This window comes from Brienomyrus brachyistius, chromosome 14 (assembly GCF_023856365.1).
Source record: "Brienomyrus brachyistius isolate T26 chromosome 14, BBRACH_0.4, whole genome shotgun sequence".
NCBI lineage: Eukaryota > Metazoa > Chordata > Actinopteri > Osteoglossiformes > Mormyridae > Brienomyrus > Brienomyrus brachyistius.
In genome coordinates, this window is record NC_064546.1 from 19,241,318 (window position 1) to 19,256,863 (window position 15,546).

The following is a 15,546-nucleotide window of genomic DNA, read 5'->3' on the forward strand; positions in this document are numbered from 1 at the left end:
GTCAAAAAAAGGTTTTACTTTGTGGGTTCAGACAAGGCAGATGACATCTGAGGATGTTGCAACAATTCGTCTACAGTTCTACTGAAAAATCTAACCTCACCTCCTCCCCCAGTTCCACTCCTCACAATAATGAGATGCTTTGTAGTATTCACCAGCCAAAACGCCCGATTTTTCAGCCTGTTCGACTTGGATCGCTCTTTCGGTGCAGCCGTCCGGGAGCTGGAAGATGCACCTCGATTTCGTTCTGTGCTTTGGGAAAATAGCCAATTCTATTCTGTCACCTTTTTTGTGATGCTACAGGCACAAAGTGCATGTCACATATTCCCCGAGGCTCAATAGGAGACCAGCCTCTGCTGCTATCTACGTATTTCATAAACTCGGATGAATAATAATGCCACAGTTTTGGCCAGAGATTTTTATTTTGAAACTGGATTTTTGTGTGATAATTCCGTCTGTCGAAACACACATAATCAATAAAATATTAAGAAATATTAATAATAGTAATAAAAACCCCTTGGAAATGGTGGCATCATGGATACTTTTCCGTCAGATTTTTCCAACCTGGTGCAAACAAGTGGACATTTAAATGAGCCAATTAAGAGTTTGCTTTCATATTTATTTGTTTATCCATGAGGAATCAGGAAGAAGGGGTAGAAATTAGAAACTGGGAGGAATCTCCCTGCCACCCTCCCCACTCTGACACAAGAATCTGCTTCTTAATTGGAAGGTGTGTGTCTTTTTAATTTGTTCTCCCACCGGGGAGTTCAGTTTCCTGGATTTTGAAGGCAGTACAAGAACCTGGTATAGCGTGTTTGTGTTGTGAGATGTATGTGTTATGTAATAAATTGGTAGATACAGAAAGATTATTAATCTTATTATTGAGCTTCTTATTCAACAGATCAGTGTTTCTCAAACCAGTCCTCAGGGTCTCCCAGCCGGTCCACATTTTTGCTCCCTCCCAGTTCCCTGAGAGTTGCACACTCTGTGACTGTGACTCTTTATTCTCAACTGGTTGGTTGAAACAAAATCTTGGTCTGGATATTTACTTCCTGGACCTGAACCACCCACCTCTGCTGGTGATCAATCGACATGGATACGCATGGATACCCAAATCTAACCTTGCATCTTGCTTGGCTTATCGCATCATTACTTAAAGGTGAAATATTTTACTTATTTCTTATCCACAATCACCCGCTAATTTCAGTATGACTTCAGTATGAAGCTTTATTGTCTGGTTGTTATTAATTGTTCCAAGGTATTTGTCATTGCCTGTGTCTGTCATTTCCTCTCATTGCCATTGTCGGTCATAACTCGGAAACTGGGGATTTTCATTGATGTACTGATATATGCAAAACTGAGTTTTAAAAGTCAGTGAAAGTCGTCCAGGCGTTTTATCTCCTGGCTGATGTTTCAGGTATCGGTGCCTCTTTGTTTGTCAGAATAAATAACAGAGTCCGATGACCTTGCTTCAGGAGAAGTGATCTGAAACAAAATCCCCATCCTAAACTGTGGGTCCGCCTTGCCCTTCAGGGCCGCAATGAATTTTTGGGTTGTTGTGTGCTTTAGGGTCTGGGCACTACCACCTGGATCCATAGGTGGGGGGAGGATTTTGTTTTTGCTCCTGACCTTTGCAGGACATGGCTTTACGTTTGGCAGGAGAGCCAAGTCCCTGCCGACGGATCGTCCACGGCAGCAGATGGGAAGCAGGCTTCAGATGGCTTGGGATCGGCAGCAGCTTTAAAAAAACTGTCCAAAAAAGCTTAACAATCGCCAGCTTCTTGACGCCACTGTGGTGCGAAGGCACCTGCCAATAATTAATTTTTAGGTCAGTCGTGCTTAAGACTGTTTGTCCAACGTGCTGCTCTGTTCACCTGAGATTTGCTGAATAGGCCATCGATTTTCGCGGCAGTGAAAATAGAGCGTAATACCGATGGGTGTCAGGGGATGCGCATGGAGAAATGAGAGTAGAACATAGTGCCTTGACTCAGACCGTGTTTGATCTCAGCAGTAGATTAAGGGGTCTGTGTTTCCCAAGATTCATAACACAGCTCTTTAGGAGAGGTTACTTGCTAAGTTCAGATGATAACTACCAGGAGAACCTGCCCAGACTTTCCAGAGGCCCCACAAGGGGTGTAGACTGACTCCTACGCTAAGAGAAGGTCCTTCATGTTCAGCACATATCACACTCCACGTTTATTGTACCACACAGTGACGGATGGGCGGATCGGGACGAGGTCGTGGAGGGCTATGAACAGGAAGCAGTGGGCGGCATCACCATGAAGCTGCAGTCCGCCGAGGTCACCTCCTTCGACGACTACTTCCTGAAGCTGCGTCTGGACACCAACACCCGGAACCCCTGGTTCGCCGAGTTCTGGCAGCATCGTTTCCAGTGCCGGATTCCTGGTCACCCACAGGAGAACACAAACTACCATAAGAACTGCTCAGGTAAAAAAAAAAACAAACAAACATCCGTTATCGTCAGGTTATATCGGTATTTATGATACTTTGGTCATTGTTAGCTGGTATGTTAGCAAAATCAGTCTTAAAATGTCAAATTTTTACACAATATGAAGTGTATTGTAGACATTATCAACAAATATTATAGTCTCCTAGGCATACAATATTTTGAATGTTTTGTGTCTTTATGTGTAATTGTGAACAGTCGCTGTCCTTGTGTAAGTAATGTTTTATTTTGTAATGTTGTAATACTTCTGTTGTTCTTTCCTCACCTAAACTTTCCGCTGACAAAGCTGATCTAGGTAAATTAGACGCTTCTCATAGAGCTCTCATGATTTAGACGTCACCGTTCACTGGTCCCCTGCTCAGCAGGACCACATCCAAAGCACGCTGGCTGAAAGTTCATCAGAACTTGAAACATTGCTCAGCAAAGCAAGGTTTCTAATAAGGCACCCCTAAGTGTGCGATTTTTTGCAATTCTCATAATCAACAGGGAAATGTGGGAAATGTTTCACTCTTTCAAAATTCTATAAAGTCACCATTTTCACGTTTTTGTCTCCCCCCCCACCCCCCAGATCTATTTATTGCATTTAAAACCCATTTTGAACAAAGTGCATCCAATGAAGTTTCTTAAATTACATACATCTCATACATTTTCATTGTAGCGTTTACTGTTTCCTTTAAGCAAAGTTTTGATGAGTTCATTTGGTTGGTTTTGCAATCTCAGTGCACTACTTCGATATGTTAGTTTGCCCACTGTTTGACATATTGACAAAATGTTGTGATAGAGCAATGTGCCTATATGGTTATAGTCTGCTGTTGTGTCATTTTTGCTGTTTCTTTGCATAGAGCTCCAAGATGGTAAGTGTATATTTAATAACGAATTTGCGCCACTATACGTCAGTTAACGTTACTTTGACACAGAAATGGAGGTCAACTGGTATAGAATGCTCTTGGCCAATCAAGAGGGTGTTTTGGCAATTATGAGCATGCAAAAAGGATGCAATTAACTCAGAGATAACTGGGATTTCCTGCAATTCAGCCGTGCCGATGCGTGACCATTCAAGCATGCTCTCCACGTTAATCGGTACAGCCAGATTTTAACCGTGAGACCTGCTTTCCCCATGCGCCACGAATATCGAGAGTTCTTAGGAAAAAATATCAAGAAAAAAACCACGCCATCTCCATCAGTCTGTTTTTTTTTTCAGAATGCACTTTATAGGGGATTCACTTTGAAATCTCCTTAACGCTTCCATAGTTTCACTCAAAAGGACCGTCGTTTCTGATTGGCTGATTACCAATGAAACCGGTTTCCTGAGGTAATTACCAACGAGGACGCAAACGAGCAAACAAAGACTACAGAATGTAATTGGGTACATGAAACGTGACGCTTGGAGCATTTATCTTTTGACCTCTGAAGTTTCGAGAGCTATTGGGTTATTTTATGCACCGAAAAGGAAAGCAAGACCAGGATGGAAGTACTTTAGCTACCTCGCTTCTCAATACTGTCACACTGCTTCGACATGTATATTTTCATGCCGTTGTATTAAAATACCCCAATAACATGTCTCAGGCGAGAGATGCTCTGCTGCCTTTCCTGCATGCCACCCCCCCAGGGCTGATGCCAATGTGCTGGCCTCTTCACAGATCTGCACATTGACCAATCAGCAATGAGAGATTTGGAGTCCCTCCCACGTACCAAACGCTGGAATAGGGCTACACGATAGCCACCTAGCACCTCACCTTACGGATACAAATGCGCACAGAGGACCGTATTTGAATTGTCAACAGTTAGAGGCACTACCGCACTAAAACCCCGCCACCCTATCAGCAGTGATCATCCTTTATTTAACCAATCAGGGTTGAGCTACGTCGCTAACCGGGGGCCGAGGAAGCCTTAGCAGACAGCGAGAATATCTTAGGCACATATTTAAATCAAGTGGTAATTGTACCGGTAAAAGTTTGGGAAACCGGCTACAGTTTATACCAGGTTTGCATTTTGAATTCTGTGTATTGCTCCAGTAATCTTCAGTATATAATCCAGTATTTATAACCTACCAGCGTAAACCCTTTAAATCCTTTTGTTATAGTATATAGAAAACTCTCCATAATGCTGACGTCTTTTTTAAAGTGTTGCTCAGACGCGTTAATTGCTTTTTACACACCTCTGTTTATCTGTCCTGTAATGAAACCAATTGTTTTCACACATCTAGAATCATCTGTTCTAGATCGTTTTTTTTTTTGATTGTTTGTTTGTTTTTGTTGCGTTTTTCAGTGATTGTTAACATACGATGGCATTTTCAATAAAGCATTTTAGTGACATGAATTAAATGACAGATACTATTTTCACTAACACAAAACAGACTGAAAAACATTTTACTTGTTTAGTGTGCAAAACTTACCGATGATGATACCGCTGGTCATATATAACGTCTTATAATTGCTGTACATTTCTAATAAATTTATACAGGCTAATGGTAAAACCAGGGCATGAATTTTACCCATATATATTTATACTCATATATATAATTTTATAATTTTTTATATTCCGCTAATAACAAATCACAACCTAAGAATGGAGCACATATGTAGATTTTCATACCTGCCTTAGCTTTCACATATTTCCACATTTTTGTATTTAGCAGACACTTTTATTCAAAGCGATGCGCGTGTTTGCATGTCCATGGAGTGACTGGGGTTAAGGGTCCTGCCGAACGGCAGAGCTGACATCATGGGGGCGTTCGCAGGCCATGCCCCCCCTCCCCCAAATGTCAAGGCAAGGACATCATCTTTTTTTTTTTTTTTTTTTATTGTTTAATAGAGGCTTTCACCTAAAAACAAATAAGCCTGGCCTCTGCCGGGGGCTTGGCTATGGATCGTTGCCCCCACGATGCCCCCCGTGAAAATCTTTTTTTGGCTAAAACAATAAATCAGTATAGTTAGATACACGCGATCCTCACAACCTGGACACCTCTTTCTGATGCATAACAACCATGTTTTGCTGTTGCTGTGCAATTATTGTGGTTTCAGCGCTCGCATGGTTTATATCTATTAAAAATGATTCTTGAATATATAATTAAATATTGTACATATGTGTATACATGTGATATATGCATATTTTATTTTGTTTACAAGTAAAAAGTAATGCACAATAATTTTTTTCTGCATGATGAATTTGAGTAATGTTCATTTTTTAGCACATTAGAAACTAAATAACCAATTTCCAAACAGAGATGTAACATTATCAAGGATTTCATGAATATCAAGCACATGTCTGTAATAAAAATGATTCCAGTAAGTATTGTGCATCTTACTCTGCCGTCTGTAAATCAATCAATTAAAACCGAATTAAACTCTCAATAAACCTCTGAGCTGATGCCTTTTATCAAAGGCAACTTTTAATCCTTTTATATAGCTGGACATATTTATGGCACAAATTCAGGTTAAGTCCATCCCTCATGTGCAGCATAGCAGATCCCCTCAAGGGGCTTGAACCAGCAAGCTTGAGGTTGTGAGTCGATGTCCCTCACCACCGCAACACCGTAACGAAATATGCGTAATGATCTTCATAGCAGGTGCAATGCCATCCTGTTAGCATGGAGTAAATAAAAACGAATCAGATTGTTTCTTTAATTTATTATTATTACTATTATTTATACTTCGTAAATTCCACATTGTTCAAGATGGGACGAGGCTATCAGACAAATGGCAATTTTAAAATACCGTATCGAGGAGTATTCAGAGGAGATGTATTTTACGAAGTATCTCAGCTGTTGACTAAAGTCGTATCCTACGAAATTAGAGTCCTCTGTCGTAATTACTCAAAAGCGAGTCATAGTGCTTGACCGAGCTAGCTTAAAGGTGATAGCAATGAATTTTGAGCTCCCATGTGGAAGAAAAAAATATTGTGATTCCTCATTACTAATTTGTAACTCCTTCTTAATGATAGACATGCTGTTTATTCTCTGGTATTTTTATGGGAAATCTTGCTGGTATTGTTAATATTAAGATTACTAGATTACTAATATAATGAGTATAATCAATAACAGGATCTAGCTAAAGAGAGACGTTGTAAAAATAACTAGTTAGCTTGTTGTACAGCTAATGATAAATCTCGAAAGGTTGCCTTATTACTCCAGTAATCTTGTAACCTGACAATTACAATCTTTCTGATTGACGGAAAATATTGCAAAATGAATCTTATTTATGCATGCAAACCTACAAAACCCTTCCTCGTACTGTGCATACGCAAAACATGGTAAAACACTGACAAACGTATACATAGTCAGACCTTTCTTTAAGTCAAGATGTATAATTTAATTAGTGTGAAATTAACAGTTCTAAATTCATTGCCTATCACCTGTAATTGGCAAATTAGTCAATCGCTTCTTTAATGATAGAGTGTCCAGTGACAGGTTTTTATTGTGAAGTTTTTAGCTGATAATAATCACAAACACCCATTAGCAACTGAACCAGCCAACATGATACGTCTCTAGCTAAGGGCTAAGTCAGGCGTCAGGAAAGAAATAGATTGCTGTTTGTTGTATATGAAAAAAATGTCCTGTTGTGGTCTGTTCGCCCTTTCATATACATCCAGAGAGGCAGAAATCAGTCCCGCCTGTTGCCAATGGCAATGGCATGAAGCTGTCTGGACACCCTATCGTTACCTTTCTGATGTGCAGATTATATTGTGCTGCAATAGCAATAGACCCTTGCACTGCCTCAATGGCCTTTGCCTCTTACATAAATAGAATATACAGCAGTCACAGATTTCAGGGGCATGTGAGTTTTTATTTAGCTTGTCTTTTTCTGTGCTTTCTTCACTATAAGAATGAGCTGCAGTACGTATCTTTTCTGAACAAGGAGCTGAAAGGTACCATCATGTCACTTGGCAACGGTGCTGTGGAAAATTTACCTCCTTATGTTAAGCACTAGAGGTCTAGGAGAGGAAGGTCATTATCATGGAGACAAATATCAGCAGCATAATATAATTTTTGCTATGGCTCAAGCAGCACACATGGTATTTTGCATTCGGTCTTGGCAATAAAGTCACATTCAGGCGCATCGTGGAGTCATTTTTGCATTGAACGAACTGCCTTATTTGTTGATGTACTTGCAGGTTATGAAAGCCTGGAGGACAACTACGTGCAGGACAGCAAGATGGGCTTCGTCATCAACGCCATCTACGCTATGGCCCACGGCCTGCACGACATGCACCGCGCCCTCTGCCCGGACCACGTGGGCCTCTGCGAGGCCATGGATCCCATCGACGGAAGCAAGCTGCTGGACTACCTGCTGAAAACCTCTTTCACGGGCGTTTCCGGAGAGGAAGTGTGGTTCGACGAGAACGGCGACACGCCTGGAAGGTAGCGGCTCACACCCTGTATTATCTTCGTTTTTCTTTGTTCGGTAAAAACAGTTCTGCAAATGGTTTCGCTTAAAGCAATTGCATATAGGTTTTATATTTTTATTGACTGTTTCAGTTGAGATTATATTCAGGGTAAAATTCATTGGGTAAACGAACAAACAGTTCACCTTGTTAACCAGCCATGTTAGCCATGTTAACCAGTTCTAGTTATTGACAGGTTGTCACTACTCAGAAAAGTAATCTGTTATAAAAATGACTAAATCCAGCCAGTACTTAATTAATTAATTATAAACCAAAAGTAACTGCATGTAACATTTGCATATGGTAATATTCAAATAAAAATATAGTCTTAATATCCTTTTAGAACATAATGAAAAGTTTAAGAGATTAAAATCTAAGAATTAAAAACCTTTTCAGTAGATAAACTTAAATAAATCACGCTTATGCACACATATGCAACATTGATGCTTCACTGTCCATCCTGATATGATGTAAGTGTTTATGTTTGAATGCATCACGCAGGAACACTGTTGTTATCACTCAGTACTGCCTTTTTTCTTTATTCTCCTTTTACGCACTCTCCTATGCACAGACACAACCAATCAAACACCCATCACTCTCCTCCTCCACAGACACAACCAATCCAATAGCCATCACTCCCCCATCATAATTGCAGCACAATCGGTAACTCGATGCATCACCACAGAACCACGATAACTCAATGCTTCACTACAGAACAACACTAATTCAAAGCTTCACCACAGATGAACGCTAACTCAGTGCATCACTGCAAATCAATTCTCCACCGAGAACCCGGTGTACAGACATAACAGTGAGGTCTTCATTTGCCCTCCAGATACGACATCATGAACCTGCAGGATGTGGAATCCGGGCAGTACGACTACATAAACGTGGGCTCCTGGCACGAGGGCATCCTCAATATCGACGACTACAAGATCCTGATGAACCGCACAGAGATGGTTCGCTCCGTCTGCAGCGAGCCCTGCTCCAAGGGCCAGATCAAGGTGGGCCCAGATACTCCTTGCTGCCTTCCAGACACCAAGCATTTCTCATTTCAGACAATTCCTGTAGGATCCCCCGGACTCGTCACCTTCTGCTAAATATTCACATGCCATCTTCGTAAGTTCGCAAAGCCTGAAGCACAAGCCTAAATCGGTTAAAAAAATGAGGCTGCTTCTTTAGTTTCTGAGAAACCTGTTGATTACTTTCAATTAAGAAAACAAGCATAGTGTATATGAGAAAAAGTTATGGATAATTGCTCGACTTACTCCAGTCACTGACATGAGGCATAATGATTTTACAGCCAGGACTGTAGTTCAACAATTTGATGAGATTCAGTCCTGCCAGCATAATGCTTCACCTGAATCATCCCAGTAATACTGTCATACTGTACAATTTTTTTAACACTTTACATAAAGCACTCACATATAATACATTATAGATACCTTAATAACACATTATAATGCATTTATAAAACATTATAAACATGACTTAGACTTAGAATAGATACTTATGAAAAGGCATACCACATTATAGCCATGTTTATTATGCATTATGAATGCTCTATGAAGCTCTCATCTATAATGCACTATAGTTACCTTCATAATGCATTATGAAGGTAACTATAATGCATTATACATGAGTGCTACCCAAATGGTTATTGAGAATAAGCAGCTAAATATTGAAGTACCTGTCAGTTCTCAAATGGTGTCTATAATTAAGAAACAGATCTAGATTTAAAAAATGGATTTAAGGGGTGAAGATCTAGGGCCAGGGACCCAAAGGGTCCAATTTCTCGCCTCACTTCGAATCGATTTTCGGGTGAGAAGGGGCTTTGGGAAGCTGGGGAGGCGTCTCATTTCCATCCCTTTGTGTGCTTCTGCCGCAGGTGATCAGGAAAGGAGAAGTCAGCTGCTGCTGGATCTGCACCTCCTGCAAGGACAACGAGTACGTCCAGGACGAATTCACCTGCAAGGCGTGCGAGCTGGGCTGGTGGCCGGACGAGGAGCTCGAAGGTGAGACAGCAGCCGTCCAGCTCCAAAGTTCGATCCTCAGCACTGTTAGCCAGTTCCCACAGTTACGACACCTTCGCAGGAGATCAGATAACGCTGGAGGCTGCTGATGGTACAGGTGCTGGAAATCTCAGTGGTCTAGGCTGCAGTTTACCTCCTGTGGTCATGGAACCACAGGACAGTGCGTCAACCCTGTCTCACCTTCAAAGAGGTTGACGCACTACAGTTGTGATTATGTGCTTGATCTGGTTTAGCAAAATAGAGAATTGCAAACTGAGGAAGTGGTCTACAGAGATGTTCCTTCAGCTCACACAGCCTCACTGTCTTATTTTTCCATGAAATAGCACACCGCAGGATAATCCATCATATCTACACATTGTCCTCTTTCCAAGGCTCCTTAGAGACCCTGTTTTAAACATCTGTTCCAGATGTTTCCGGCATAACATGAGCTAAAATGACATCCTACCAAATTAGTTCGGCAGTAAATAAGTGTGTAGGAGTGCTGTTTTGTGATACCTAGCAATATAATTAACTGACTAACTGCTTGGGCTCCCTTAAGCAGATGCCCTAAATAATCATAAAAATAAGTTGACAAGACAAAATGCATTTGTCCAGAAAGAATTAACAAGAATACACTGATTTTCTGAAAACTCATATGAAGAAGGAATACGGTATCTGAATTGGGATAACTGGAATTAAATATACTTGCTTTGCAATTAGTAAATAAAATTTATGGATGGATGGATGGATGGATGGATGGACCTATGTTTAATGTATTACAGCCAACAACAGCTATTAATCCTGTTGGCAGGATTGTGCAGTTACATCTCAAAGTTTAATCCTCAATGTCCCTTTTTGTAACATGGATGGGATGCAGCCCTCTGACCTGTAACCTGTTAATCACATCAGCAAGAATGAATCTGCTCCAAAAGGATATGGATGATAGAAGCATCGAATTGGCAGCTAACAAAAGGTGCCAGCTAACCTGAAATTAGAGGGGTGCTGAGGGACAATAATCTACGTGAGGGACGACAAAAAAGAACCAGCAGAAATCAGGGTCCGCCGCAATGAGGAAGACATGGCGGAAAATGGGGCTCGTTTAAGGCTCTCAGACGTTGCGAGGTTTTTCTTTGCGGATTCGCTGGGTTTATGTGCATCATCGCCGCTGCTGCAGTTTCGCTGCCTGCATTGTCTTTGGACTGTCCCTGAACGGGGAGGAGTTTATTTTTAGTTGGACTGAAAACCTACTTTAGCACGTGGTAAATTTTCAAAGCCGGAGCTGAGGTGCCAGGTTCAGCTGGCTTATCTGGGACATGGGAGGTGATCCAGACTCATGCCATGGTGCATCTTATGGGCATGTTCACGCTTAATCCAATCTTTAACTGTAGCTTCACCATCTAAGCAAAGCGTAAAGAGGTAAACACTCCAGTTTTTTAACATTTGTTCATTTTTCTCTTTACCTGTTCAGGGTTCTTATAAGTAAATTTAATTTATATAGGGTCAACATTTGCATATAGATGCAATAATATATTTGCGGAAATGAGACTAGATTTCAGGGTCCACATACGCTCTCACTGTTTTCTTACAACATTTATTTATATATTTATTTATTTGTTCACTAGCACTTTTCCAGTCTGGATTATTGATTATTTCTGGAGGAGTCTCATCCAAATGACATAAATAGTACACATTTTTAAAGTATGCTTAGATGTCTGAAGCAGTTAAGTACCTTGTCGCTGATCTGATTCTGCCATTTTAATCGACAGCTTTTGGGTCACAGGTCCAGGGCATTAATTACAACCCCAGCTGCAGTCATGGTATCGTACTTTTCACGGGAAACTGCAGGGGATTTCAAGAGAACGTTAATTATACCAGTGTAACTGATGTGCAAATATCAAAACCCCTTTTATGTGTATTTGCTAAGAAAATGTAAATGTCCTGGTCATGAAGTAGAGTGTCACACATGGGTTTTAGAATATTATTATTGTGTTTTCCTTGCAGGATGCCTGCCAATTCCTCTAAGATACCTTCAGTGGAGCAACGCGGAGTCCATAGTGGCCGTGGTGTTTTCCTGCCTTGGCATTCTCGTCACCATGTTCGTGACGTTCATCTTCGTGCTGTACCGGGACACCCCTGTGGTGAAGTCCTCCAGCCGCGAGCTCTGCTACATCATCCTAGCGGGGATCTTCCTGGGCTACATCTGCCCATTTACCCTCATCGCCCGGCCCACTGTGGCCTCCTGCTACTTGCAGCGTCTTCTGGTGGGACTCTCTGCCGCCATGTGCTACTCCGCCCTGGTAACCAAGACCAACCGCATCGCCCGCATCCTGGCGGGCAGCAAGAAGAAGATCTGCACGCGCAAGCCGCGCTTCATGAGCGCCTGGGCCCAAGTGGTGATCGCCTTCATCCTAATCAGCATCCAGCTCACCTTGGAGGTCACGCTTCTCATCCTGGAGCCACCTGAGCCCGTCAAGTCCTACCCCAGCATCAGGGAGGTCTTCCTCATATGCAACACCAGCAACATGGGTGTGGTGGCACCACTGGGCTACAACGGCCTGCTGATCATGAGCTGCACCTACTACGCCTTCAAGACGCGCAACGTGCCGGCCAACTTCAACGAGGCCAAGTACATCGCCTTCACCATGTACACCACCTGCATCATTTGGCTGGCCTTCGTGCCCATCTACTTCGGCAGCAACTACAAGATCATCACCACCTCCTTCTCCGTCAGTCTGAGTGTGACTGTGGCCCTGGGCTGCATGTTCACGCCCAAGATGTACATCATCATCGCCAAGCCCGAGCGCAATGTGCGCAGCGCCTTCACCACCTCAGACGTTGTGCGCATGCATGTGGGAGACGGCAAGGCCAACTGTAGGAACAGTAGCTTGCTTAACATGTTCAGGAGGAAGAAGAACGCCCCAGGAAGTGCCAAGTAAGTTGACCTGATTCATAAAAGGTCACAGAACACCTCTGTGGTCTATAAGTGACCTCAGTGTCTCAGCTGAGCTGAGTATCTGAGAGTCTCATTGTCACAAAATAGCCTCAAACATGCACCGTGGTTGCACAGGCTGCAATAAGGCAATGAAAATAAATAGTGCAACACATTGTGTGTGATGATTGTAAACTGACAGATGGCAGGCAAATGATGCAAACAACATATTTCCGAGAAATATTACGTGGCTACACCATATGTAGTTTTCACCGTGTATAAGTTTCAGAGCTGCAGTCTTCAGCTAATTTTTAATGACTACAACAAAGTACAGCCATAATGCTTTTGAGTTCAGCAATAATAGCTCATAAATTATTAACGTCATATTTATAGCGCAATAATAGCACACTGTTCAATCTTGAGGGCTGGGGCTGCTTTGTGATATGAAAGTGTTATTAATGATGAATAAGATGTTGACGGAATTTGTTAGGTGAACCACCCATGCAGGCGGGTATTGAACTCCACCTGTAGTCTGAATTTGACTATTTCTACATATTAACAAAAATAATGTTTGACTAAACAATTTTTTTTCCTTCTAAAATTGGAGAAAAAAAAGAAACAATAATGATTTTTTAAGTATATATATATATATATATATATATATATATATAAGTATATATATATATATATATATATATATATATATATATACACTGTATATATTATCCCAGATTGATTAAGATCTGTACATAGAATTTGATATTTTGCTCTTAATGATGCAACGGTGACATTTACGTAGATAATTTACATGAACCAGAAATGCTTGTGTGTTTTCACTTTCCGGTTCCTGTGAAGTAACAGCCGTCTTTATTTTGTTCATAGTTCTAATGGAAAGTCTGTGTCATGGTCTGAACCAGGTGCAAGACAACCACCCAAGGGGGAACACATGTGGCACAGACTGTCTGTACATGTGAAGAGACAGGAAACAGGCTCCAATCAGACAGCAGTCATCAAACCCCTAACTAAAGCCTCCCACAACACTGGCCTCAACTTTTCTGACCTCAGCACCAAGACTCTGTATAATGTCGCCGAGGAGGACGAGGGCGACCCCATCCGATACAACCCTCCCAGCAGCCCTCCCATGATGATCGAGAGGCCCCCGTCGGGGCCGACAAAGGAGCCGGAGGGACTGCAGATGTACATGACACAGCACCTCCAGAACCTCCTGCCCCAGCAAGTAGACATAGAGCAGCTGCAGGAGATGGTTGACAAATTCAACGCCAACATCCCCGACCTGAGCGACCTGATCAACCTCGAGGGCCCGGATGACGGGGTGAGGCCCGTTTTTCCGCCCCACGTCGTCCAGCAGCAGGTCTTGTCCCAGCCGATCGCCGTTTTCGGCGACCTGGCCGCGTCTCCCGAGGAAGAGGTGGAGAGCGAGCATTTCAACCTCATTCTCGGCTACATGGGAGATGACGTCACCGTTCACGAGGAAGAGGAGATGGCCCAGGCTAAAATCGCTATTGAGGAATCCCCGGCCCTCACTCCCCCAACCCCTTTTAAGGATTTAATGGAATCTGGCACCCCCTTCAACAATTCCCCTGTATCAGAGTCAATATTGTGCACACCGCCAAGCGTGACATACGCATCTATCATCCTGAGAGACTATAAGCAGAGCTCATCTACGCTGTGACATTACATGCAAATTGTCCAATCAGTTTTGATTTTGCTATAAAAAAAAAAGTCCTGGTGGTGAATGGAATGTCAGGGATTGGCTAAGGATTGGGGGAGCCCTGCCCCCTCCCTGTTTCTGATGAATGTTGGCTCAACTTTTGCCACCCGTTTTGAGGGACGCACAAGGTCCCGAATGGACCTGTGAGCGTCAGTTTGGGAAAGAAGCGGACGATGTTGTATAACTCAACCCATGGATATACTTTGACTGACTTAAAAAAAAACAAAACTAAACTTTCTCTGTTTCTTGAAAGAAAATAATGTGAATTCAAAATGAAATATCTATGTATTTAATCACAGATGAAGTGTATGTAATTATTTATTTATCTGTAGGGGAAATGTTTATTCGCTCTTTTTAGCCATGGAATTACATTATAAACTATTGTCACTGCTGACAATTTTTAACTGCCATAACCGTAAGTTCTCAGTGCCAAGAATATACAGTTAATGTAATATTACTTTATACACACCACAGGTAGTACTTCGTGGACAGAATAACAAAAGGTTGCTTTTTTAACAAAAAAATAGTAAATCCTCAACAAAACGGACCTAAAAGGGAAGTCAAAGGTGTTTTTCAGTGCAGATGGACATCAAGCTTTATACTGTGTTTGTTTGGTGCTTCCTGAATGTTCTTCACCAGCTTATGGACATCTGTAAATTTTCACAAACTGTGTGCTTTTTTTAACATCAGACATGGGGTTTATACCTCATTTGAAGCTTGTAATACTTTACCAAACATACATTTTTTCAATGATCATTAATTTGATTACTGTATGGTATTATCATCCTAACGGTCATTGATCATGAAGGACTGCGCATGGTGGTGTGTAAAGAATGCTTCTTAGGGTTCTGTGTTGGTGCTTTTCATATATGTGTATATACATGTGTGTGTATATATATATATATATATATATATATATATATATATATATATATATATATATATATATATATATATGAATATGAATATATATGTATACACACACACACTCACACCTCAGAGTAATCTTACGAATGTCTGGGGATTC

The 15,546-nt window shown here is 41.6% G+C and overlaps 1 protein-coding gene across 2 annotated transcripts in view; it reads left to right on the forward strand.

Annotated features, from left to right (window-relative positions):
* grm1b (glutamate receptor, metabotropic 1b) overlaps positions 1 to 14,817 on the forward strand; it is a 29,252-nt gene extending 14,435 nt beyond the window's left edge. Inside the window, exons 3-8 of one of the 2 annotated variants that reach the window (XM_048974680.1) lie at positions 2,210 to 2,445; positions 7,577 to 7,823; positions 8,682 to 8,850; positions 9,735 to 9,861; positions 11,860 to 12,790; positions 13,670 to 14,817. In XM_048974680.1, coding sequence (XP_048830637.1) covers positions 2,210 to 2,445; positions 7,577 to 7,823; positions 8,682 to 8,850; positions 9,735 to 9,861; positions 11,860 to 12,790; positions 13,670 to 14,480 — 2,521 coding nt within the window. In that variant the 3' untranslated portion in view covers positions 14,481 to 14,817. The remainder of the gene's footprint in view (positions 1 to 2,209; positions 2,446 to 7,576; positions 7,824 to 8,681; positions 8,851 to 9,734; positions 9,862 to 11,859; positions 12,791 to 13,669) is intronic. The other variant, XM_048974681.1, reaches the window with a different exon arrangement.
* Positions 14,818 to 15,546: the final 729 nt, after the last annotated feature.